Genomic DNA, 24,768 nt, shown 5'->3' with positions numbered 1-24,768 from the left:
TATAAAAAGATTAGTTCCGTCCAGCCCGAATCACGAAGAGTCACCGGAATATCCATCGCCGCCAAGGTTCTTTCACGCTGGTACTATGAAAAGATTAGTTCCGTCCGGCCCGAATCACGAAGAGTCACCGGAATATCCATCTCCGCCAAGACACTCTAGTACTATAAAAAGATTGGTTCCGTCCGGCCCGAATCACGAAGAGTCACCGGAATATCCATCTCCGCCAAGACACCCTAGTACTATAAAAAGATTAGTTCCATCCGGCCCGAATCACGAAGAGTCACCGGAATATCCATCTCCGCCAAGACACTCTAGTACTATAAAAAGATTAGTTCCATCCGGCCCGAATCACGAAGAGTCACCGGAATATCCATCTCCGCCAAGACACTCTAGTACTATAAAAAGATTGGTTCCGTCCGGCCCGAATCACGAAGAGTCACCGGAATATCCATCTCCGCCAAGACACTCTAGTACTATAAAAAGATTGGTTCCGTCCGGCCCGAATCATGAAGAGTCACCGGAGTATCCATCTCCGCCAAGACACTCTAGTACTATAAAAAGATTAGTTCCGTCCGGCCCGAATCACGAAGAGTCACCGGAATATCCATCTCCGCCAAGACACTCTAGTACTATAAAAAGATTAGTTCCTTCCGGCCCGAATCACGAAGAGTCACCGGAATATCCGTCTCCGCCAAGATTTTTCCACTAGTATAAAGAAGATAGTTCCCTTGAACAATATGGTTTTAGTTCCAACTCTTTTAATTTCAAGCTCTTTTAATTTCAAGCTCTTTTAATTTCGAACTCTTTTAATTTATTTATCTAATAAAACTAGTTTGGCTTTGATTTATTTAATCTGCTTCGTTTTTTATTGTTTCTCAAGCTACTCGATTCGAGTGTATAATAGTTAATTATTCTATCTATGCATGTTATTATTCCCATCATAACTTTGTCGAAAAATGTATACACGATATTCACTGTCTTTAACTATGTAAAAAAATAAATCACAACCTAAAAGATGCATTCATGATTCAGTCAATCAGTCTGCAGCGAAACGAAGAAATCGAAAAAGAAAATGCATGAAGGAAAACTAGTCCTAGCAAAGTGAATGTATGTAACCTCCTTCAATAATTAACGACCATTCGACAAATCTTGATCCGACCCGTTTACACCAGACAGCAAATCTTGGCCCGACCCGTTTACCCCAAACGAACTATCCAACCACCCTTCAACCTTAGCCCGTTCAACGAACTTGTCAAACTGTTTCTTAGCATCAGGCACATCCAAAGCCAAGTCATCGATACACTCGCCAACCCTAACAAACCCTTTACTCATCTGATTCAAAGTAATAAGCTGCATATCAAAGCACTGCCTCAACAAACACCACATCCTATCGTTCTTATTCTCCATAAGCACAATCAGAGCCTTCTTCACAACTTCGTGGTGAAAAAACGGCATACTCAGCTCCTTTATACACCGACACGCCTCCCTAGTACCACCCCCTGCCTCAAACTCCTCCAACAACTTTCCGATTTTGTCCTTCACATCTTCGATTGTCCACCCATTTTTGCAGCTCCCTCCACCGCCCCAACACCTCAGAATCCGCTCGCCGGAAAGCCGAGCCTTGAGGAGAGATATAGCCATTTGAGTCACTTTATTCCCTATAGAGTCAACTCCCGGAAAATGGCTTCCGATTTCTTCCAACTCTTGTGGGGTCAAGACTTCGTCAACTTCCGCTCTAGCTAAAAACATAGCAAGATCCTCAACAACAACCGGAATATCCAGAGCAGTATCTTCTGCAGATTCTATCAGCATTATAAACCCACTCACCACATCGTCCGAAGGAAAACATAAAGAAGACAGCAAAACCGAAGCCATTTCTTTCTCTCTATTCTTCCTGTCCATAGCTAAAGTAATCAATTTCTTCACAAAAATCGCGTTAAGCTCTGCCACAGAGAAACTGTTTTCGAATTCCAAACAGCAACTAACTTCCGAAATATCCCCCGACAAAAAATACTCTCGGATTATAGACTCTGCCTTCTTCTTGAAGGCTTTAAGCGTATTGTCTTCGACCGCTTTTTTCCCTGGATGCAGTGACAGTGACTTCAAAGACGAAGCACAAAGCCACCCTTCTGATGCTGCTTTGGAAATCAATGACTGCAACAACACTTTCGCATTCGGTATATCTAATGACAGGTCATCAACAGAGTCGATAATCCGACTGAAACCCTTCGATATTTGGCTCGAATTTATCAACCCTTCTTCGGAAGATCTTTTTAGCAGCTCCAGAAGTCGGCTTTCGGCCTGTTTCTTTTCCATAGCCATTAAAACAGCTCTCTTAACTATTTCATGGTGGAAGTGAGGAACGTTCAGATTCTTGATACATCTGCTAGCCTCTGTTACATCTCCGCTCACTACGTATTCGACTAATAAGTCGTTTATTTTCGCCTTGAGATCTTCCACCGTTTTATTCTTGCTTCCGCCCCAGCACCGCTCGATTGTTTCTGCGTGTAAAGGAGCGGATAAATACCCCTTCTCAGCTCTTTTAATGACATCGACTCCTTTCGAATCTTTGCTTAAATAAGCCATCGTCTTTGTCAAGAAAGAGGGTGGAAGTATATCATCAACAACCGCTCGAGCGATGAACAATGCAAGAATGTCTACTGCATTGGGAATGTCAACAATCAAATCATCTGCAGACTCAACGAGCTTTTGAAAACCTTTGTACAGTTGTTGTGGATCGATGACATCACCGTAAAGCGAGGAGAGCAGAATGGAAGCCATTTCTTTTTCCTTGTCACGCCTGTCCATGGCAATTGAAACGAGCTTTTTGACGAAATAGAAACTGTAGCTTAGCATGTCGAGTTCTCTCAGTTCGTTAGCGGTTGAAATTAGATCGTCATTTGCGAAATATTCCTCCACCATAACTATTGCTTTCTTTTTGAAGTCTTCGAACTTTTCGCTTCTTTTAACGATGAATTTGATGTCTTCCTAAAACCATATACACATTCTTTTCGATAATTAAAAACATAATAACAAGGGAAATGTAATTAAAACAAAAAAAAAAGATCTAATCACTTCAATAGAAAATTCAAGGCAATCACCTTATCGGTAACATAATTTGGATCATTGATATCATCTACACAGCCATCTTCGCTATCGAGTAATCCTCCCCAGGTTCCTTTCCCACCATAGCCGCCTGGACACTTACAATTTTATATATTTACTTAAAAAAAAAGCTGAATAGGAATCTAGACCGCAGACAGCATCAAGTGCCAAAAAACATCATCATCATCGTTGTCAAATTCATCATCCAATAAAATCCATACAACACATGTAGTTCAAGAAACATTAACTAGTGAAAAAAAGGTAGTAATAAAAAAATGACCCTTATTTTAACAACTGCAAATTTCGATATGGTTCACCTTTCTTAGGCTGACTGTGTTTCCCAGAATGAGAATGCCTTAGATTCTTGAGAGGGCTAGACTGGGACCCACAGGGCTTGCATTTAGGAGATCTCGGTGACCTTGGAGACCTCGGGGATCTTGGCGAACGTGGTGATTTTGGTGATGCTGTTGAGATCATTAATGGAGAAAGGGACGATGGATCGGCACTTTCTGAAGCAGATCTATATTGTTCTTGATGCTCGTTTGACATGTACTTTTCGGAGAAGTCCATTTTTTTTGTTGTTGGATTCTTCTCTAGAGTCAAACTATGTTTAACTTGTACCGAGAGAATCACAACATTTGTTTGCACAAAACCAAGTTATCTACTCGAGGGGGCTAGTTGCTTCGATCCGCTAAATCAATCTGCTACTGGAAAAAAATAAAAAAAAAATCATATTTTATCAGAGCAAGTCAATTATTGAAGCCGAGCCAGAAATGTGCATAGAACTTCTCTATTAACCAGCGAAGCACATCAAAAATCAACTAAAAAAAGATAAAAGTTGTCTTTAATAGTCTAAATCACACAGTAAAAAATTATCTTCATTTTGTATCCAATTTTTCTTCTTCTTTTTTCCAGTGAGCGTGTCACACACCACATACACACAGACACACATTGAAGAATCAATTAAATAAAATGAAAATTAATAACTCACCACCAAACAATCGCAAAATAAATCCTCGAGGAATAAAGAGAATCGGCGAATTCAGAGCAGTGAGAATTAGGTCAAGTGAGCAGAAAGAGGAGTGACCGAATTATTTGAATGAATTCTGAAGGAGAGTAATTGCTTCTTTGATCCTAGAGATTGGTGGAGGAACGGTGGCGGTTATGGTGAGAAAGCGTCGTTGGGCGTCAATTGAATGGCGATTCCGATGGAAGAGGGTCTCGGTTCCTTCGGCTCTGCTTTTTTTCAAATGCCGCGAGATTCGGTTGGTCAAATTAACTGCCTTTTTTAGGGAAAATTATTTGATTTTTTTACACGCTAGTCTTCTTCCGTCACACAAGCCTTGTTCCAAAAATTAATTTACATTTTAGTAGATATAAAATAAAAAAAATAAACAAGTATGTTTACTTTCTCAACGATATTTTAATATTATAAAACACTAGTTTATTTGCATAATTTTTTTTATTATTTTTGACCAAGAATTCTTGCCCTTTTCTTTTGGCTTCGTCAAAACTGTGTGAATATGTAACATAATTCCCTAAGTTTTCAGCCACAAACAATCATTATTCGGTTCATTCTACGTGTAAAACCGTCACCCGAAACCCGAATTTTTGCTAGATGAAAAAGTACAAATTTCATGAAACGACAGACAAAAAAACAAAATTAGATAGCAAAGTATAAATGATGTCATACATCGAATGTCGATTCACTTTTACCCCAACTCGTTACAGTTAGCAGTTAGCTTAAATAGTTAAAATCTACAAACAAGAACCTTTTTGTGTTTACAGAAGAATGACTAACATTACAGACATAAAAAAGAAAAATCGAATGAAAAAAAAAAACGGTGACTACATTGTCACTGAAGTATCGAAAACAGGGGTTTTCTTAGTCTCACCTCCAGCATTCAGTTTTGCCCGTCGTTCTTCATAAGAGGCTGAAATGATTTATAAAGAAAACACGGTGATTTGGATGAACAGAATTAAAGACGCAGAGACATATTTCATTATTACGAAAAACTTACGCTCAGTTGGTCGTGATATTAGAGGAACGTGAGCCGATTCCTTTTTCGTTTTTCTACTGTTTAGCTGATTATTTACTGCAAAACAAAAGTTCCAATAAGAGAATAATAAAAAAAGGAAGCAAGTTGGTATTGATATATAAGATTTAGTACCGTATAAGGCACAAGAAGAACTTAGCAAGGCCTCGTTAAAGATCGCTGCTTGGAGTTTATAGCTTCGGCATTCCTTCTCCAAGTGAGTGTGAAGTGCTTGCCTAGCATCTGTAACTCATATCCGTGAAACCATTTTTAATTCCGACTAAAAGTGCACGCAAAATTGTATAACTTATACGTATTGTTTATCATCTTTTTTACTATTTCGATTTGTGTCTTTAAATTTAAGCAATTGTTGAAAAATACCTGATGAACACATAAACCCGAGGCCTTCAAATTCACAGGAATGAAGAACCAGCGGAATCTCGGGAGCCATTATGTATTGAGGTTTTCTTGGTGTCGTTTCCACGTTTAGTAACTCATCTATCACCTAAAAAAGTTAAATCACGTTACATCTTCAAAATCCGCAAGGCCCAATTATTTCCTACTTAGCCAATAATAAGCATATTCATCAAAATGCATTTAATTAGCACTCATTAATCGATTCATTCGAAAGTACTTGTTGCTTTATGCCGTAATTATGGCGTTCTTGTATTCAAAAATCAATTTTTTCATAGATTTAGACAAAAACACAAAATAATGGAATTTGCAAAAAGGAATTGGCTTCAACATTTTTCAGTGAATTGAACCAGAAATTGAAGAAATCATAATCACGCACATTAGGAGATTCAAGACGTTGGCCAATCAAAAACAGTACAGCAACCATGCATCGGATCTGATGCCACAGGAAAGCACTACCTTTGATTTTCACTGCCCAAAGTTCATCATCTTCAAACCTGTGTAAATCAATAAAATAATCATGTTTAAAACTACTATATACCTTCAAAGTTTCTCGAGTAACAGCATAAGAACGATGCAAAAAAAAATCCTTCTCTTTTTCTTTGTGTGGTAATTTGATGCGGTGTAAAAGTGTTAGAAAGTTCAAGATTACTTCTAAACCTTTCGTTGCATGGGAAAATATCAAATGACGTGATGCACCGCCTATAGTTGTGGACATTAGCTGCATCCATCTTACAAAAATTTCTGAAATCATGTTCCCCAATAAATTTATTTCCAGCAGTTTTCATTACCTGTCGAAAATGTTCAAGAATTTGTCATCCTTCGGAATTTCCCAATAGTTACGTATAAAGTAGTCATTTACTTTAATAAAATATTGGAAGGATTGGAAATATATACAAAGAAATGCTTACCTCGACATCCAAATTCTCTTTCCAAAAGAAGTACTTGTATTCCCTGCTCAAACAACTGAATCTGCGATTAATGGATGAATTCTTAATTAACAATATCAGGCTATCAGCAATTAAGATTTGCAAACATCTAAAAATCGGAAACATATCATTTCCACACCTGATTTATCATCGTTAAGATGAAAAACGGTACGTGAGTTTTCTGTAATGCACCAAATGGTACTTGACTATTGAAAAATATCAAATTGGTACATACGGATCGAATTTTATCCAGAATCTTTCTAATAGCATATTTACTCTTTTAAACTCCCATTTAGTTTCACTTCCCCGTTTTATTTATTCATAATATATTAAATTTAATTGAATTAAATCCTCTCAAACTCGTGAAATTTAAATGAATAACGATAAACCTTCATGAAATAAGATTCGAAAACCACCATAGCAGAATACCTAGCACTGAAATCAATAGGAGCAGGTGACCATCCCATGATTCTAATATCTTTTGGAAGAACTCGGTTTAGAAGCTTCACATAATCTATTTCTGCACCTATCAATATCATGAAAAGAGTAAATAGATTGACTAAAACTAGAAAGAAAAAAAATAAAAAACAATACTCACGTATTTCTCGGAAAATATTTCGCCAGAATAATTAGGCATACCACATGATTCCTCGGAAAATATTTCGCCAGAATATCCATTGATCGCTGCTTCCTTAAGGTTTGTTCGCAGAAATAAAGAGATTACCTGCAACAATTTGTTTAAATGAAAAAAGGCACGAGGTTACACAAATGAAAAAGATGCTATTGGAAATAAATGCCTAGGCTATATAGAGAAGAGTTATTACCGTTGCCAGATAGATTTGGAACACTGAAGATCAATTTAATATTTACAGTCATATTCCTTTCTAAGAGAGTATAGACTACCCGAGTAAACTAAATCTTGTTCAGATATTCGTTTTTACTTTACTCATTATCCACTTACTTGGCCAACAGAAGAGACTCCCTTGTCTGTCCTGCCACATCTTGAGTATTGTAGTTCCTTCTTATCTCCAGATATTAACCTTGTTTTTCCGAGGGCCTTAAATATTTCCGACTGCACTAATTAACAAGAAAGCATTTTTCATTACTTGTCCAAAAATAACTTTTTTGACATGGAACTCAATAAAAATATTAATGTTTAACTAAACAGATAAAATCTTGTTTGTGTTATTAGACAGAGAAATGTGACTCTAGATTGAAGGTTCGAATTTACTTCTCCGGTGGGTACATAATATTACATATCGGTTTCAGAGGAAGTATGTGAGTTACACGAGAGTTAAGCACAGTTATGAATAGCACTCATGCTGCCTCGTGAGTGCATTTAGTCAGAAACTCTGAATGTTCCTTGATACATTATTTGGCTGCAAGATTTAGATTTTTGGCACTGAATTACAAACTGAACTCTGTTTTAACTGTGTCTTATTATTATTAATAACTTTTTTTATCTGGAATTTAGAGTACGCTGCTACATGGTTATACACAGAAACAATACAGAGGATATAATTCAAATTTGGTACTTACTATCCCTATGAATTAACTAACAGGGAAACTAGCACTAACAATTAGCAAAGCACCATGCTACATCACGCCATCTTACGATTCTTGATCCAATAAGTCAGTGTCTCAAGCAATAAACCGGAGATAGGAACATGATGCACGTGTGAGACAGAAAAATAGAAAAAGGCGAGGGAAAGATCACCTCTACAGTCGGATCCATCTGTCCCTCTGATGCAAAACCATAGAATCTGTAAGGGCATAACGCAAAAGTTTATCATCATATAGACAGACACAAAACATTGTAAATGTCGGACATTCAGACCTATTGACATTGTGATAGCTAACCCTTCACGCAAGGCTTATATGAAAACAAAAATACCCAATTTGAACTAAGTAACGGGAAACATAAGTTCTATTACTCTGCAGTTCAAGTATTTTAGCATATATAGCGTCCGCGAGTGATAAGATACGAAGTTCCCTAGATCACCGTAATGAGCACAGAAATCAGAGGCAATCATGAAACAGTTTCTCTTTCTTTGTACCCGGTAAAATAAATCAAAGCACACTACATAAAAATGATTTGCAAAGGAGAGATCCCTTTGTGTACCTTTGACCAAAATACATGACTTTTAAAGCAATACACCGCTTCGGTAAATGATGTAAGGCCATTGTATTGCTGCACGATTTATCTGAGAGAATATAACGTAACGAAGATCAAAACAGACTCTGCAACTATATCCGATACAATAGAATAAGGTTTCACTCCATTTTGTTTGATCTGAGAGAACAACCTGGCATTTTCTTTGATATGTTTTTCACACCATTTTCATCATATTTCTGCCTTTCCGTGTCCTCAATCGGGGTTTTATTACCCTCTATAATCTGCATCAAAAAACAATGAATAGACCCAAACATGAAATTCCACCTTTTCCAAACATAAATCATAGCCAGTTGAAGAAACAATAATCAATATTTCTTCAACACTTTTACATACAATGTTTACATGAACAACTAATGATTCAACACGAAAAAAATCCTACCTTTAAAAAAAAAATCAGAGTACCACCACTTAAGTTTAGTGAATAAAATGATTGCATAATGGGTGAATACCCAGCAAACATATTTAGCCTACCTTCTTGCAGACGCATTTTGAGAGCCGGGCCGAGAGCTCCGCATTCTCAGTCTCTAATTCCTGGTTTCCGAAATTAACAAAGCAAATAAGATTAATCAATTTTTTTCTTTTAAATGTTTTAAGTAATTAAAACTGCGAGGAAAATTCTCCATCATGGAATTTCATACAAGAATTCTTTTCTGAAGAGACTTCATTTGGATTTGCAACGAGTTCGCTACTTCAGTGTTCAGATTTTCTTCCATTTTTCTCGTTAGCTTGTGAAAAGGTGCACACCAAGTGTTTGAAAACTGGACTGAACGAAAAACTTCGCCGGAAACTTCAGACTGAAAGACCCACTTGTTGAAATTCTTATTTATTATTAATTTAAAATTTTAATGAAATTATACAAGTGTATTTATGTCATTTTCTATTAATGTAAAAAAAACGTTGTACAGTGTCATTTTATTTTAGTTTTTTTTTTTCTTTTTAATTATTATTATTATTATTATTATTATTACATCATGTCTTTTACTTACTTTATGCTAAATTTTTAATTCTCACTACTTGATTTGTTCAATTATTATTAATTTATTTTATTTTGACCAAATCTCACTAATAATCCTTCATCTTACTATTTAGTTCCTTGTTTTATTTATCTCATTATAGTTATTAAAATACAGAAATTAATTATTAATTATTTTTCTCATAATTTCTAAATAAAATAATCAAAAATGGACACAAAAAAACTTCTTGATCCCACATTTGACACAAAGATCTAAATTCAAAAGAAAAACGTCATGTACACTCCTCTACAATGTCCCATACTGTTAAAGATCACACAAGTGACAGATCCTTCAATCTTTTGCCACAGATTCACCACTACCAGCAGCTGTTTCTTCCGTTTCCTCTTCATCGTCAGTATCACTTTCGTAACCTGCGTTCGTCGAAGAAAACAGTCGACCTTTCTTAACATGCTGAAGGTGATCGAAACTTCAAGATTATAAGCCAAACTTACCTCCATCACCTTCTGCAGCTCCAGCATCGAAATCTCCAGCCCCACCGATGTTCAGTTTCTGAAATAGACAACGTTATCGAGATCAAACAGTTCTGCGTAGATAACTAATGGTACTATTCAAAGTTCACAACAGTTCCATTGCTATATATCTACTCACCGAAAAATCAAAGTCACCAAAGCCCGTGTCACCAGCAGCGGCTGGAAAAAAAAGTCGAACGAAATCAGTTCACTAATACCAAATAATCACCAAATTCACTAAATCCATCTCAACACTATATAACTCACATTTCTCATCTTGTTCGTCTTCGTCCACCCATTTATCCCAATCAACTTTCAAGAACAGCGGGGGTTTGCCCCCCTGTTTGAGGAGCCTACTCCACCATTTACTCTCTGCCTTCTTCACAAGATAACATATCTGCCTAGAAGTAAAACTAGCTTTGCTTTCCTGAGAATATCAAAATTACCATCACCTTCATTTTACTTTTGCAATATCGAAAGGCAATTGCAAATTGCTACAGTTTCAGATTCTGTCACTTACATCGACAACAACCTTGTCGTAAAGATCAATGTCTATCTCATACGGTGTGTTGTCCACCCCACCGGTAGCAGAAAAGAAGAATTTCCCTTCTGGATCAAGGTTAAGCTTCACATTCTTTGCATCTGGTAGCTCCACCGTAATGAATAGCTTATCGGACCTCTGAGCCCACTTTACAAGCGGATGTCGACTGACATAAATAATTCCGGACAAAAACTTCAGGAATTAATTGGACTATCAACAACAAAATCATAATCCAAATTTCAATCAAGGACCTCAAATCGAAATTCCGAATAACAACAGTAAAATAAAATGTAGCAACATGAACCTCGTGTTCAAGCATTCAAACCAAAATCATCAAACCCTAACAGTGAACACAGTAAGTTCTAACTCGATCTATTAGGCATTTCGCATTAATAAATCCGAAAAAACTTAAAATTATTAAAAAATGATTATATTTATGCTCCAACTAAGAAACTCAACAAACCAGCAAACCCTATCCAAACCATGGAAACGCAAACGAAAATCCAATTAGAAACCATAACGAAGCCGAAAAATAAGATAATTTATCCACATAAATCTCTAATCAGTAATCACTTCAAAGACCTCATTTTTTTCTGTAACGCAATTGAATTTCCTTCAGAGGATGGTGAAATGGAATCGGTAGCGGACTTCAAACTGCGCTTGCGTCTATGAAATAGTATTTATATGAAGGCGGTGCTGGAATTTTCTAGATGCTTCTTTTGGCGGGGTTGGAAGATACCTGCAAAATCTTTCGATATTATCCGATTTATTTAAATATATATTATGATGGCCTAATAAAAGGCCTTTGGAGTGCAATGGCCCGTTAAAAACGCCCAAGTTACTATATACTTTTATCTCGCCTATAAATTACCCACTATAGCTCAATTTGAAAATATTTAATTTATATTCTCAACATTTTTTCGTTGGCTTAAATCTTAATAACTCCTTTGTTAGTAAAAATATAATAGAGAGTTGTCGAAGGCTGATCTTTTATGCATGTGAAATGAACAAATGTAAACTAAACCGAGGGTTGATCTGACAAAAACTCTTCCAATGTTCAAGTTAGTGGTATGTGCAGCAAATCAAAAGAATTTCAGAGGACCAAAGCAGTCAAAAGTAACGTAACTTAAAAATATGAGCTAGAAGGGTTTATATATAGTTTAATTTGTAGAATTATTATCGATAATAACACTAAATTGGATTATAAACTTAATGGGCTTAAGTCGATAAACTAATGGGATTGAGTCCGATTGACTCGTTAGCTTAATTAATAGTAGATTCGTTGAATGAACGATCTGATGTTGATTAATAATTAATGGGCTTATTGGATCGACCCAAAAGAGTATATCTGTATATAACGTATAATTTTTTTTAAGATTATAAGATACATAAATTAATAAAAGTATATTCAACAAATTTGTAGTTTAACCAAATTATATGGTAAAAAAATAATAATTTACATATTCTAGTGATTTTGAATTTTCAATTGCAAAATAATTGTACGTATACACCAGCATATATAAAAGGCTGCAGATATTTGCAAGACGAAAATTACTAAGTGCAAGACCTTACTTCATGCAAGACCAAAATATAAATAAATTTACTAAGATCAAGACTGGAAATTACAAATATAACCCCAATAATAATTTAGATATTATTAATTTAAATTAAGTTAATTGCTATTGCAAGACCAAAAAAAAAATACAAAAAAAAAAAAAAGAATAAAAAAAAAAAGAAAAAATAGAGGGAACTCACTCACCCAACAAAACACCAACATCTTCTTCTTCACCCTCATTTTACACATTTTTTTCCACAAAAAAATCTTCCATATTCTCCAAAACCCTTATCACATAAAACCCTCAAATCTTACTAAAACTTGAAAAGAAGGACATTATGGATACACAAGACATAAATATGGAGGATTCTAAGGTCGAAGAACACAAAGAGGTAAGAAATATTGTACTTTGTGATCGTTTTTCTCGTTTTTCGCACCTCATTTCACGTACAAAAAAATCGACATGTACAGGTCGAAATATCAGCTTTATATCGACACTGCAGTGTCGAAAATGTCAAAATAATTCGACACTCATTAACTGTCGAATTATATTGAAATTATCGACATTCTGGTGTCGATATTAAGCGGATATTTCGACGCCAGTGTGTCGAAATTTTTCCAAAAAAACGACAAGTACAGGTCGATTTTTGTAAAACCGCAACTCCTTCAACAATAGTGCTACAATCGAACCCTAGAATCATCAACTATGTTCTAAAACGACTTGAATTCATTATTCTAACAATAAAATCATGTTTATCACATTTATTTCTAAAAAAAAGTTAATTCAAAAAGTAATTTTTACTTGTTTTTCGTGAGATTGTTGTGGCGGGGTTGGGGCAACAACGGAGTTCAACGGCGACGGGCGACGGCGGTGGACTTCAACGGCGACGGCGACGACGACGGGGCGACGGCGACGGGGCGACGAACGGTTTTTTGCTGCAATTGATTTTTTTTGTTTTCTTCAATCTTCCCTCCTCGTTTTGATTTTGTCAATTCAATTTCTTTTTTCTTTTTGTTTTATTAATTTTTTTTTTTAAATTGGTCTTGCAAAAGAAAATTAATAAAATATTTTTTTTTGTTTGTATTTTATTAAGGTTATTATAGTCTTTTTATACTGAATTTAATAAAAAAAATTAAATTGGTCTTGCACTAAGTAAATTTCGTCTTGCAAATAGTCGCTGCCTATATAAAAAGCACAAGACACAATTTCAAATTGGGGCAATGGCATATGTGGAATCGCTGCTGCACAAGTGCACCTCTTTCCCACACATTCAACAACTCCACGCCCACCTCCTAATCACCGGCCTTTTCCACTTGCACATTTCCCGCTCAAAGTTCCTCGATTTCTGCGCCACCTCCGTCAACCTCCCCTACGCCGCCGCCGTCTTCCGCTCCGTCCCCCTCCCTCTCACCAACGACTGGAATGCGATCATCCGAGGCCACGCCCAGAGCCACCACCCCATCAACGCCGTCACGTGCTACCTCTCCATGTCACGTGCCCCCTGCAAGCCCGATGCTCTCACGTGCTCCTTCTTCCTCAAGGCCTGCGCCCGTGCCTTGGCCCGGATGGAATCTCTCCAAATGCACTCGCAAGTTCTGAAATCTGGGTTCGACGCGGATGTGTTGCTGCAGACCACATTGCTCGATGTATACGCCAAGTGTGGGGATTTGGACAACAGCTGCAAGCTGTTCGACGAAATGTCCAAGAGGGATATCGCTAGTTGGAACGCTTTGATTTCTGGGCTAGCGCAGGGTAACCGCCCCTACGAAGCTTTGAAGCTGTTCAATAGAATGAGGGAAGGCGGCAATGATGGTCGAGGCCTAATGACACCTAATGAGGTCACTGTTCTTGGCGCTCTCTCAGCCTGCTCTCAGCTCGGTGCAATTAAAGAAGGTGATAAAGTGTACGAATATATTCGTAAAAGTTTCTTGGATGATAATGTGATAGTATGCAATGCTGTTATTGATATGTACGCGAAATGTGGGGCGGTGGAGAAAGCGTATACCGTGTTTGAGGGCATGAATTGTTCCAAGAGTATAATCACATGGAACACCATGATTATGGGATTTGCAATGGATGGCAATGGAGTGAAAGCACTCCAACTTTTTAACCGCATGGCATGGCCAATGCCAGATGGCGTCACCTATTTGGCCGCCTTATGCGCGTGCAACCACACAGGATTGGTCGATGAAGGGGTGAGGCTTTTCGAGCTGATGGATAAAAACGGGGTGAGCAAAAACGTGAAGCATTACGGGAGTGTGGTGGACTTGTTGGGAAGAGCAGGGAGATTAGACGAGGCGTACAAGATCATAGAATCTATGCCTATGTTTCCAGATGTTGTGCTATGGCAAACTCTCTTAGGTGCCTCCAAAACATACGGTAATGTAGAAATGGCGGAAAAAGCATCAAGAAAGCTCGTTGAAATGGGATCAAGTACTTGCGGGGATTTCGTGTTATTATCGAATGTATATGCTGCACGCGAGAGGTGGAGTGATGTGGGAAGAGTGAGAGATGCAATGAAGACTAGGGATGTCAAGAAAGTTCCGGGATTTAGCTACACTGAGATGAACGGTGCAATATATCAGTTCTTTAATGGAGATAAGAGCCACCCTCTTTGGAGAGAGATTTATGCGAAATTAGAAGAGATTGGTTTTAGGATTAGGGAATTCGGTTACGAGGCCGAGACTAATTACGTGTTGCATGATATAGGGCATGAAGAGAAGGAGAATGCGTTGTCTCATCATAGTGAGAAATTGGCTGTGGCTTTTGGTTTGATTAGTACCGATGAGAACAGCCCCATAAATGTTAATAAGAATCTTAGGATATGTGGAGATTGCCATGCGGTAATAAAGCTTATTTCGAAGTTGTATAATCGGGAAATTATTGTGAGGGATCGCACTCGGTTTCACAGGTTTAAAGAGGGGTCTTGTTCCTGCAGAGATTATTGGTGACAACATAACTATACTTTACCAGTTAGTGTTATTTACCATTTGTATACTAGTGCTATTTGTACTGTTGCCAGGTTTCGGTTTTGGTTTCGGTTGGATTTCCAATTTTATCGACAGCAATTTGTATGCTGGTGACTAAAAACTGATGCTTATACACTGAAATATTTCACCTCCAATTCTGCAAAGGTAAACATTACATATTTCACAACAGATTGTAATTTTACCAGGATGTGAGCAAATCTGCTAACAATAAATAAGATAGATACCACTGAACAAAATCATTGGCCAGTTAATGAATAAATATGACAAATAAACTACACACCCAACGGTCATAACTCGGCACAGAAAAAAAATCTCGAAAAGAAGCTACAATTTTCACTCCCTCTAACATACAAAGGCTTCCAACTAAAGAACCTACGCAACTCTCGCGGGAGTGGCACAAGCAAAAAGTCGACCTGGCACTAGTCCTTTTTCAGCCTCGCCTCAAAACCCCCTTCAGCCCGTTTCACAAGAGTATACGGTACATAAGTCCCGAGCAATTTATCCCATATAGAAAAAAACGGTTGAGAGTAGTTGAATTTCGTGCCTTGGAGCTGATGGTGAATATCGTGATAAGCGGTATTGTTTTGGAAAAACATTTGGAAAATATTACCAGGCAGCCACAGCCCACAATGGTCGTCAACCGTTTTGATAACTGCGAAACAGAAGAAGAAAACGGCAGTTCTTGCAGTCATTCCAGATACGAGAAACGATATAGCCCCACCAAACGTGTCCAATAAAAGGCCTTCGAGTGGGTGATTGTACAATGCCCCTATAGCATAAGGTACAACTAGCCTATGGTGCTGAGAGTGGATGTGCCGGTACAAGAACTTGTTTTGGTGCATGTATCGATGCACAAAGTACTGCCACGTGTCCATTACTAGCATGGCGGTTATGAATTGCAGGGCTTGGATCGGGAGAGAGGGTTGTACTGTGAGCTCGGAAGAGCTACCGTTAGAAGTTACCTGTAAAATGTCAAGTTGTAAAATAACTAAGGAAGTTAAAATAATTAAGTATTGACATTTTCGGTATTACTGTATATAGTTTGTGCAAATTACCGATTGAACATATAATAAATGTTGCTCAAAGCAAGACACCAAAAGTAAAAGTGCAAGAAACGGATTGTAATAAAACTTTTACACGTAGTTTATAAAATTTAGAATCTTGAAGTTGAAAATTGAAAGAATATAAAGTCGGGCGCAAGAAACGTTCGATGAAACTAGTAATAGATAAAGGGTTTGAAGAGATGTTCACTAAAATTTGTACTAGGAGAAGGGTTTACCAGGGAAACTACTACAATATCGAGATCTCGAAAAAAACATAAAGTAACCAAAATTTCTATGCCTAATGCAGAATAAACGCTCCGTTAAAACATGTTGAATGAGCTTCAAGGAAAAAAAAAAAAAAAAAGGTATAGGTGGATAGTGCATTTTACCAAGAAGAGCAATTCCGCAACAACGGCTTGAACAAATTGTTGAAGAAGAACACCTTTGACAACAGATCTCAAAGGCACCAAATTTCTGTCGTTTTCTTCGGTTTTGGTGTGCAGCCTGTACTTATCTAGAGGAGGGAGTAGCTGATAAAAACCCGCGTACAGCCAGTACACCACTAGTGGGGCAAATGTACCCATCGATTCATCGCTCACATACCCTTCCCAAAACACCATTCTTGAAATTTATTTCGGTTTTTTTTTTCTCTTCTTCGATAATAATGCTAAAATTACCAGCTTGTTACTTACTACAAGGTGTACAGGGATATAGTACTGGATATCATATCTACCCTGAAAAAAAAAAAAAAAAACAAGAAGAAGGTTACATGATTATAAGACTAATGCAATCTGAATAAAAGACGAAACTATATAATTCCGTGGATGAAAATCGACACAATGTAGTTACATCAGATTCATCTAATCATTCAAATACTAAACAATCAGTTAAAATCCCATCTAGAATTCAAGATCAACACTATGCCTAAGCTGTGAATTGGGACTTTCTAGTAATGCACTTCACACACACACACACAGAAAAGCAAAAAACCCACAAAAGAAATCATCAGCTTGTCGAAACAAAAGATGCTGACTAACTACATTGGCATAAATGAAAATAAGCTACGAAAACAAAATTGGGGAAAAAGTTACCGTTAACTAAGATTCAGAGTAGAGCTACATTTGACAAGAAAATCTTGAAAAAGAGAAAAACCCAGATGTGTATTTATGAACAAAGGTAGCAAAGTAATTTAGAGGCTTACAGAGATATGATCGAGTGGAACAGATCAATGGGTTCGGGAAGAAGAAATGGAGATATGTGTTGTGAGATTCTTGGAGGAGAATTACTGGTCTGAATAATGACACAACAAGATTCGTTGTAAAGAAGGAATTGGGGGGGTGTAATAGTGTAGTGTAGTGGTGTGGGGGTGGCAATAAACTAATGTTTATGCGGCTCTTTCTTATTTCCTTATCGAAGATTTTTATAGGGGTTTAATTACTTTACAAACCAAACGTTGTTATTTTGAAACAAAAGTGTCGCCTTTTAAAATGCGCTTACCTGTTATTTTTTAGCAACACCACTTAAATAGTATTTTTTTTTTTTTTTGTGTTAGTACAATTTTGTTTAGAATTAATATACCGAGGTGATAAATGTCGTTTCAATTTTAATAATACTTTATCGACTTTAGATGTGGATTTGATCATGTTTCACTCTGAATCTAACAAAAATGAAAATACAAGTTGGATTCGAAAGTCAACTCGAAAAATTATAAATTTTGTATTTTTTACTTTTACCAAATTCATACTAAAAAAAATACTAAAAGGGTAAATTACGGTCACCCCCTGAGGTAATATCAAATTACGAAGAATTATCTCTTGTTTGGGTAATTACAATCACTCTAACTATGAATCTTCTTACATGTCTACTTTTTATGGTGACTAATTCAACATAATCTTCTAGATTCCGTGGCATGTTCTCTAGTTTGTACTCGTGTTGTGCAAAAATGCAGTTTTTGATGCACCACAATCTGATATTTACAAGCCATGAGACACATAGTTACAAATTGGAAAATATACCTCATAATCTTGAAGATTTCACTAAATTTGACATCGTTAGGGTGAAAGTGTAAGAAAATTAATAGTTGATGAGTGATTGTAATTACCCAAACACGAGGGGTCTTTTCTTAATTTAACTTACATCTAGGGGTGGCTTGTAATTAACCCTTTTTTTTGTGGTAAAAATAATCGTTAACTTATCCAGCACTCTTTCTTGCTTTAAATTAAAATTTTCAATTAACTATCCATTCATTTTCGCCCAATTATAGATAGTCCTTTTGGATGTTTTTTTGGCCTGTGAAGAAAAGTTGAATACAGTTTGCTTCGGTGACGGAAAAATGTTTCCGCCGGGATTCAGATTCCACCCCACCGACGAGGAGCTCGTTCTCTACTATCTGAAGAGGAAGATCTGCCGTAAACGACACCGTCTTGATGTTATTGGCGAGACTGATGTTTACAAATGGGATCCCGAGGATTTACCTGGTTAGTTTTTGCTTTATTACAATCATTTAGGTTTACTATTTATGATTGTTTTTATTTTCCGGATGTAGTTTATTGCCGGAATTTTATATACTGTGGGATTTTTTTGGGGTAGTAATTTTGTTTTATGTTTTTCCGATTGATTGTTTCCATGGATTTTTTGACTTGTCATTAATGGTTTGTTCTTTTAGTTTTGATTGGTGTGTTAATTGATGTAAACCTGTGTTTGATTTCTGGAGTAATTGATTGTTTTTTCCTGATTTTTTGTGAGGAATTTATTGTTGTTTTATGTTTCCTGAATTAGATTTGCTGTATTTTTTCCTTCAAAATCAGTTGTCCTTTAGGAAAAAATGGAGTAATTGTAAATAAATGAGCTGCAACCTGTAATGATTTTCGCCTTTCAGTGCACACAACTAAGTGTAGTGTTAGTTAGCTATGTGGAACAGAATTTTGCAAGGGTTGAATAGCAAAATTGAGTTGTTAATTTACCAATTATATGCCCACCGTTTCGTGTTTTCTTTCTTTTCTCGAATGGCATAATTGTTTTCTAACTCTTCGTACATCTAAATGCAGAGATGTCGAAACTGAAATCCGGTGATAGACAATGGTTCTTCTTTAGTCCTAAAGATAGGAAATATCCAAACGGGGCAAGGTCCAATAGAGGGACAGGCAACGGATACTGGAAAGCAACTGGCAAGGATCGAATTATCTCATGTGGTTCTCGTGCTGTGGGGATAAAAAAGACTTTGGTGTACCATAGAGGCCGCGCACCTAGTGGAATACGCACGGACTGGGTGATGCATGAATACACCATGGAAGAAAAAGAGCTGAAAAGATGCGAGACCGAAGCAACTGAATACTATGTGTTGTGCAAGGTCTACAAGAAGAGTGGGCCCGGCCCGAAAAATGGAGAGCAGTACGGTGCACCGTTTAGGGAGGAGGAATGGGCTGATGATGAAATTGAGCAGGAGAATTCGGTAAAACGGGCTGATGAAATCACACGCGTTGAAGATACTGAAGAAGTTGATCGTGTACATTTGTCCACGTTGAATGTTCTTGAGGGAATCATGAGCCGCGTAGTAGATGATCCCACCCCCGTTGACATTACACAGTTGGGCACAATTCAATTACAGTTCATCGAGGCATGTGAGGTAGCTTCTACTCAAATTGTCAATGGGCGAGATCTTTGTGCCGCTCAAGAGGGTGAGCTTGAAGATTTTCTTGAAATGGATGATTTAATTAGTACAGAACCAACCACACAAAATCTTTGTGAACCGGTGAATAATTTGGATGAGCTGCAGTTTGATGGCTTTGATGGTTTAGATGGATTTGATATGTATCGAGATGCATCCATGTTTCTTGGTGAGGTGGGGTCTGTTCAGTCGGGGCAGATTTCCGGGTTATATATGGATGCTTTTGATGATGGATTTATTAGCCCGATCTCAAGCATGTTCGTAAACAATGTAATGGGAGATTACCAGCCACATCAGCAATCTGACAATGCTAATGTAATTAGCTACACACAAAAGCCGGATGAGCAAAATTGCAGCGCTGCAACTGCTAGTGTTACTGCTGCAGAAGCAGATCAGGGGTGGATTCCTTCATCAACTTCAGGTAATGAAATCTTGTGGAAAATATATCTACGATTTTATCCAATTTCTCATGATGTATTACACAGTAATTGTGTCGACTAATTTCATAGAGCTCTTGCTCATACGGGAAGACCATGTCGTCTTCAAGTGCTTTTCTCGTAACAAATTTTCAAGATTGTTTGCTAACGTTAGAGGGTTTTTGGCATTTTTAGGTGTTTTACATCGAAATCAGAATAATGGATTCGTAAATGATTCTGCCGGAGCAAATGAAATTGGAGGCGGCAAAGAGGATGACGGTACAGAGTCGTGGTTCTCCTCAGCTCTGTGGTCGTTTGTGGAGTCTATACCAACAACTCCCGCTTCAGCTTCCGAAATTGCTTCTGTAAATAGGGCTTTCGAAAGAATGTCTAGCTTCAATAGGATAAGAACTAATGCCACAAACACGAATGTTGCTGCAGGTAACTACACCTCTGCAACCTCGGGCAAAAAATCTAGATGTGGGTTTTTATTTTTTTCGTTACTTGGAGTAATGTGTGCTGTATTGTGGGTGCTGATTGGAGCCTCTGTGAGGGTGATGAGCTTGTATTTGTAGCTAGCAGCACTCGTTTGTATATATTATATTTAAATAAATCGAGTTTTGCTATGTAGCCAGTTTTGGAAATGTGGGTATTGTAAAAAAAAAAAAAGATCGTACATCGGTTTCTTAGATTAGAGGTGCGTTCTTGATTACGAATTCGAGAGCTGTTTATGTTGGAGGGTGAGTGATCGAACGATGTGGTTGTCGATTTGGAGGTTCGTTGTGTTTTTTTTTTTTAATTCACTAGTTTGAAAACATGTATGTAAAGCAAGGCTTAATTGATGATTGTACAAAGAGGATTTTGAATTACTGGATTATGATGCATGGTTTTGAAGTTTCCCTCTGGAATGAGGCCAAAAAACAAAATGTGTAAGGATTCTTTGACCAAAAACAAAAAGTAAATAATGTAGAAGGATTCTAAAATAAATCATCATATATTCAAATTGGTTCCTTCAACCCTACACTCGATGATAAACACCGGGTGGGTCTTCTGCTGTCACGTGTTTTTTTTTTCTTTTTTTTTTCTAAAACCCCAAAAGGTAAACTCTAGCGGGGAATTATATTATAAAATATAAAAATAGACACGTGACAGCTGAAAACACACCACCCGTTTTTCACTAGTGTAAGGTCGAAGAAGTCATTCAAATTGGTACAATTGATTTATCGGAATTGGAAGTGTATAAAACAATCAAATATATTTCACTATTTTCGGATTTGGAATTGAAGTTAATTTTTCGGTTCCGACAGAATTTAAATTTTACAAAAGTATACATCAAATTTTCATAATTTTTCTTTTCGGATTACCATAATATTAAGAAGTGAAAAAATATATTGAACGCATGACAAAAATATTCGTAAAATAAATGGAAAAGGGTGAAAAAAACCCAACGTCAGTCAACAGTTATAAAGTCAAAGGCTCCCCACTGAAAGTTCAGTGCACTTCACTCACAGCGAATCCGAACCCCTTGGGTTTCCGAGAAATTTCGGGTACCTATTAAATCAATGAATTTCTTATTTGACCAAAAATCACGTTTCCTTCTCCACCACTCTTCCTTCCCATCTTCCTTCATTGTTTTTTCTGCTTAGGTTTTTCGCACTGAATATTCCAGATTCATTTTTTTTTTCCGATTATTCTCTGGTGAAAAAATGAAGGTGGATACGAACTGTTTCTCGGAGGGGAATAATTTTCCGCCGGGATTCAGATTCCACCCCACCGACGAGGAGCTCGTGCTTTACTATCTGAAGAAGAAGATCTGCCGTCAACGGCACCTTCTAAATGTGATCGGCGAGACCGATGTTTACAAGTGGGATCCCGAGGAGTTGCCCGGTGAGTTTTATCTCTCAATTTTATTTATTTATTATTATTGGTTTCATTATCACTGTTTTTAGTTCGTTTTATTTAATTGCTGTGTGTATCTAATCGTTGGTAAGATTTTTGATTTTTTGTTCGATTGATTTTTCCTTTTATGGGGTTTTTGACTTTTTGTTTATGGGTTTTGTTGGTTATAATTTTTTTAGCATGTTCCAGATTTCTATTTGATTTGGCTTGTGGCTGTAATTGAAGTCAACGCAGATGAGTGGTTGATTGGTTTTTTCTGCTATTCTATTAGGGTTTATTGTTTGTTAATTTATGTTTCCAGTATTCGAATCGTCTAATCTTCTGCTGAATACAATTGAATGGATGATAAATTTATTGGGGGGCTAGTGTGTGTGTGATATATCCTATTGCTCTATGCCCATTTTTCATGTGTGTGAAGCTTTTTTGCAGTTTATCTTTTCGTGTAATTTTCTGACTTTGGATATGCAAAATGCAGATATATCGAAGCTGAAAACTGGTGACAGGCAATGGTTCTTCTTCAGTCCTAGAGATAGGAAATATCCAAACGGAGCAAGGTCAAATCGGGCAACTAGGCATGGATATTGGAAAGCAACTGGGAAAGACCGTGTCATCTCATGTAATTCTCGTGCCGTCGGTTTAAAGAAGACTCTAGTATTCTATAGAGGCCGTGCGCCTAGCGGAGAGCGCACGGACTGGGTGATGCATGAATACACCATGGATGAGGAGGAGCTGAAAAGATGCCGTAATGCAAAGGAATATTATGCGCTGTACAAGGTGTTCAAGAAGAGTGGGCCCGGCCCGAAAAACGGGGAGCAATATGGTGCACCGTTCAGGGAAGAAGACTGGGTTGATGATGATGAACCTGTAAAGCCAGCTAAAGAAGTTGTCCCTATCGAGAATAATGCTAAACCAGTTGACTGTCAAAATCATTCCTTATTTGACGATCTTGAGAGATTCTTGAATCAAGTAGCAGATGACGAGCCCGTACCTAATCAGCCACTAGGTTTTGATTTTGACTATGAGGAGGAATCTCGGAGTACGTTAGTCGACCATTCTTCTCGGGGTGTGGATTTAACAGTATTCCAACGGTTTATACAGCAACCTAGTTTGCATGGTAGTTTTGACATGACTCAGTCGGGCACAACGCAGTTACAGTTGTGTGAGGCGCCTGAGGTTTCTTCTTCTGCTCCGGTCAACAATTTGCAAAATATTTATGTCACTGAAGAGGATCTTCTTGACGATTTTCTTGAAATGGACGATTTAAATGGTGGAGATTTAAACAATCAGAATCTTGATAATCAGGCGAATTTCGAGAATCTGCAGGTTAACGAATTTGATGGTTTGACTGAGTTTGATCTGTACGAAGACGCGCCCTCTTTCCTTTGTGAGGTGGGGCCGGGGCACATTTCTCAACCTTACATGGATAATTTCGAAAATGGAATTATGAACCCAATATCGAGCTCTCAGTTGAACCATCTCGAGAATACAATTACAACAGAAGATTACCTACTGCAGCAACAATATACCAATGCAGATGGAATAATAAACTATCAGATGTGGACAGATGAGCTAAATTACAGTGCTGTAACTCCAGGACAAACAAATCAGGGTCCTTCATCAACTTCAGGTACCGAAATTCAGTGGGATTATTCCCGGTGAAGCCAAATATTGAACTGCTATAATTTTGTATATATGACTTGATATCCAATTTCTCATGATATGTATCACTTGTGTCGATTATTCTCTTCGTTGATTAATCTCATTGGAGATCTTGATCAGATGGATGGTATGGGAAGACCATTTCATCTTCAAGGTGGTGAAAACTCTCGTGACCCAAGTGAAAATGGGGGAGTTTGAGCCACAGCTTCAAGAGCTCTTCTTCTAACGAATTATATATGTTATTGTTTACAAATGTGATAGAGGGTCTTTTTTTTCTCGCATTTTTAGGTGTTTTAAATCAAAATCAGAATAATGGTTTTGTAAATGATTATGCCGGAGAAAATGAAAATGGAGGCGGCAAAGGGGATGATGGTACAGAGTCGTGGTTCTCCTCTGCTTTGTGGTCATTTGTGGAGTCTATACCGACAACACCTGCTTCGGCTTCGGAAAGTGCTTTGGTAAATAGGGCCTTCGAAAGAGTGTCGAGTTTCAGTAGGGTAAGATTAAATGTCAGAAACACGAATGCTGCTGCAGGTAATGCAACTGCTAATTCGAGAAGTTTGGGCAACTCTAGGAATGGCTTTATCTTTTTCTTATTGTCTTTATTTGGAATTTTGTGTGCTGTATTATGGGTAGTGATTGGACCCTCTGTGAGATTGCTGGGTTGACAGTATTGTACTTGATAGTTAATATTCAAATGGGAAGTTTTGCACCAGTGCCTTTTGCCTGAAGTTATTTCAGGCAATTTTTTTCCCGTACGTACGTATGTATAACTTGTAAGCTGATTTATGATGAATCCGACTTCTCTTTTTACGGGTAAAAGAAGCTAATGATGAATGTTAAACAGCAATTCA

The 24,768-nt window shown here is 37.4% G+C and overlaps 6 protein-coding genes across 11 annotated transcripts; 2 read left to right on the top strand and 4 right to left on the bottom strand.

Moving 5' to 3' along the window:
- Nucleotides 1–911: 911 nt before the first annotated feature.
- LOC105959389 (MA3 domain-containing protein) lies at nucleotides 912–4,420 on the bottom strand. Of its 2 annotated transcripts, none has more exons than XM_012983478.2 (4): nucleotides 4,097–4,420; nucleotides 3,423–3,812; nucleotides 3,102–3,196; nucleotides 912–2,988 (listed from the first exon to the last, which is right to left on the bottom strand). In XM_012983478.2, exons 2-4 carry the CDS (start codon nucleotides 3,673–3,675, stop codon nucleotides 1,129–1,131), a joined length of 2,208 nt encoding a protein of 735 aa, XP_012838932.2. In that variant the 5' UTR covers nucleotides 3,676–3,812; nucleotides 4,097–4,420; the 3' UTR covers nucleotides 912–1,128. The 2 variants fall into 2 exon arrangements, with proteins under 2 accessions (XP_012838932.2, XP_088670018.1); XM_088813892.1 differs by having other exon boundaries at nucleotides 3,423–3,806; nucleotides 4,097–4,362.
- Nucleotides 4,421–4,757: 337 nt separating this feature from the next.
- On the bottom strand, nucleotides 4,758–9,490 carry LOC105959388 (Pseudouridine synthase family protein). 4 transcript variants are annotated; one of them, XR_016029764.1, is made up of 15 exons: nucleotides 9,299–9,490; nucleotides 9,132–9,191; nucleotides 8,791–8,881; nucleotides 8,607–8,688; nucleotides 8,202–8,247; nucleotides 7,446–7,556; nucleotides 7,124–7,208; nucleotides 6,914–7,010; nucleotides 6,467–6,527; nucleotides 6,216–6,346; nucleotides 6,015–6,052; nucleotides 5,523–5,646; nucleotides 5,277–5,384; nucleotides 5,127–5,201; nucleotides 4,758–5,039 (listed from the first exon to the last, which is right to left on the bottom strand). XR_016029764.1 is itself a non-coding variant. In XM_012983477.2 (15 exons), the coding sequence occupies exons 1-15, from the start codon at nucleotides 9,371–9,373 to the stop codon at nucleotides 4,954–4,956; spliced, it is 1,350 nt and encodes a 449-aa protein (XP_012838931.2). In that variant the 5' UTR covers nucleotides 9,374–9,490; the 3' UTR covers nucleotides 4,758–4,953. The 4 variants fall into 4 exon arrangements, 3 of the variants coding, with proteins under 3 accessions (XP_012838931.2, XP_088670019.1, XP_012838930.2); XM_012983477.2 differs by having other exon boundaries at nucleotides 5,935–6,052; XM_088813893.1 differs by having other exon boundaries at nucleotides 5,935–6,052; nucleotides 6,914–7,004.
- Nucleotides 9,491–9,807: 317 nt separating this feature from the next.
- On the bottom strand, nucleotides 9,808–11,425 carry LOC105958922 (co-chaperone protein p23-1). The gene is made up of 6 exons (XM_088813421.1): nucleotides 11,267–11,425; nucleotides 10,664–10,850; nucleotides 10,411–10,570; nucleotides 10,283–10,323; nucleotides 10,126–10,183; nucleotides 9,808–10,044 (listed from the first exon to the last, which is right to left on the bottom strand). The coding sequence occupies exons 1-6, from the start codon at nucleotides 11,269–11,271 to the stop codon at nucleotides 9,965–9,967; spliced, it is 531 nt and encodes a 176-aa protein (XP_088669547.1). The 5' UTR covers nucleotides 11,272–11,425; the 3' UTR covers nucleotides 9,808–9,964.
- A 2,003-nt stretch (nucleotides 11,426–13,428) lies between these two features.
- On the top strand, nucleotides 13,429–15,364 carry LOC105959385 (Tetratricopeptide repeat (TPR)-like superfamily protein). Its single transcript, XM_012983471.2, has one exon. The coding sequence runs from the start codon at nucleotides 13,461–13,463 to the stop codon at nucleotides 15,189–15,191; it is 1,731 nt and encodes a 576-aa protein (XP_012838925.2). The 5' UTR covers nucleotides 13,429–13,460; the 3' UTR covers nucleotides 15,192–15,364.
- A 55-nt stretch (nucleotides 15,365–15,419) lies between these two features.
- LOC105959387 (very-long-chain aldehyde decarbonylase GL1-9) lies at nucleotides 15,420–17,685 on the bottom strand. Of its 2 annotated transcripts, none has more exons than XM_012983475.2 (3): nucleotides 17,475–17,685; nucleotides 16,663–17,007; nucleotides 15,420–16,192 (listed from the first exon to the last, which is right to left on the bottom strand). In XM_012983475.2, the coding sequence occupies exons 2-3, from the start codon at nucleotides 16,891–16,893 to the stop codon at nucleotides 15,650–15,652; spliced, it is 774 nt and encodes a 257-aa protein (XP_012838929.1). In that variant the 5' UTR covers nucleotides 16,894–17,007; nucleotides 17,475–17,685; the 3' UTR covers nucleotides 15,420–15,649. The 2 variants fall into 2 exon arrangements, with proteins under 2 accessions (XP_012838929.1, XP_012838928.1); XM_012983474.2 differs by having other exon boundaries at nucleotides 17,365–17,663.
- An 822-nt stretch (nucleotides 17,686–18,507) lies between these two features.
- On the top strand, nucleotides 18,508–24,764 carry LOC105959384 (uncharacterized). Its single transcript, XM_088812827.1, has 7 exons — nucleotides 18,508–18,750; nucleotides 19,321–20,361; nucleotides 20,552–20,930; nucleotides 21,852–21,903; nucleotides 22,003–22,243; nucleotides 22,731–23,882; nucleotides 24,203–24,764. The coding sequence occupies exons 1-7, from the start codon at nucleotides 18,606–18,608 to the stop codon at nucleotides 24,580–24,582; spliced, it is 3,390 nt and encodes a 1,129-aa protein (XP_088668953.1). The 5' UTR covers nucleotides 18,508–18,605; the 3' UTR covers nucleotides 24,583–24,764.
- Nucleotides 24,765–24,768: the final 4 nt, after the last annotated feature.

The sequence above is a fragment of the Erythranthe guttata genome, chromosome 14, assembly GCF_056151865.1.
Source record: "Erythranthe guttata isolate IM_541 chromosome 14, IM_541, whole genome shotgun sequence".
NCBI lineage: Eukaryota > Viridiplantae > Streptophyta > Magnoliopsida > Lamiales > Phrymaceae > Erythranthe > Erythranthe guttata.
The sequence above is the reverse complement of the archived record's forward strand: the minus strand, read 5'-3'. Positions and strand labels throughout refer to the sequence as shown.

Excerpts from the sequence above, each read along its gene's own strand:
- LOC105959389 (XM_012983478.2), bottom strand. The coding sequence starts at position 3,675 with ATGGACTTCTCCGAAAAGTACATGTCAAACGAGCATCAAGAACAATAT. Across the intron at positions 3,197-3,422 it reads ACACAGTCAGCCTAAGAAAG|GCGGCTATGGTGGGAAAGGA; the intron begins GTGAACCATATC and ends GTAAGTGTCCAG. Across the intron at positions 2,989-3,101 it reads CAAATTATGTTACCGATAAG|GAAGACATCAAATTCATCGT; the intron begins GTGATTGCCTTG and ends ATATGGTTTTAG.
- LOC105959388 (XM_012983476.2), bottom strand. The coding sequence starts at position 9,373 with ATGGAAGAAAATCTGAACACTGAAGTAGCGAACTCGTTGCAAATCCAA. Across the intron at positions 8,689-8,790 it reads CATATCAAAGAAAATGCCAG|ATAAATCGTGCAGCAATACA; the intron begins GTTGTTCTCTCA and ends ATATTCTCTCAG. Across the intron at positions 6,528-6,913 it reads CCTATTGATTTCAGTGCTAG|ATTCAGTTGTTTGAGCAGGG; the intron begins GTATTCTGCTAT and ends CATTAATCGCAG.
- LOC105958922 (XM_088813421.1), bottom strand. Across the intron at positions 10,324-10,410 it reads AGACGAACAAGATGAGAAAT|CCGCTGCTGGTGACACGGGC; the intron begins GTGAGTTATATA and ends TTTTTTTTCCAG. Across the intron at positions 10,045-10,125 it reads AGCTGCAGAAGGTGATGGAG|GTTACGAAAGTGATACTGAC; the intron begins GTAAGTTTGGCT and ends CGACGAACGCAG.
- LOC105959385 (XM_012983471.2), top strand. The coding sequence starts at position 13,461 with ATGGCATATGTGGAATCGCTGCTGCACAAGTGCACCTCTTTCCCACAC.
- LOC105959387 (XM_012983475.2), bottom strand. The coding sequence starts at position 16,893 with ATGGTGTTTTGGGAAGGGTATGTGAGCGATGAATCGATGGGTACATTT. Across the intron at positions 16,193-16,662 it reads TTGCGGAATTGCTCTTCTTG|GTAACTTCTAACGGTAGCTC; the intron begins GTAAAATGCACT and ends GACATTTTACAG.
- LOC105959384 (XM_088812827.1), top strand. The coding sequence starts at position 18,606 with ATGTTTCCGCCGGGATTCAGATTCCACCCCACCGACGAGGAGCTCGTT. Across the intron at positions 21,904-22,002 it reads GGGTTTCCGAGAAATTTCGG|GTTTTTCGCACTGAATATTC; the intron begins GTACCTATTAAA and ends TTTTCTGCTTAG. Across the intron at positions 22,244-22,730 it reads GGATCCCGAGGAGTTGCCCG|ATATATCGAAGCTGAAAACT; the intron begins GTGAGTTTTATC and ends TGCAAAATGCAG.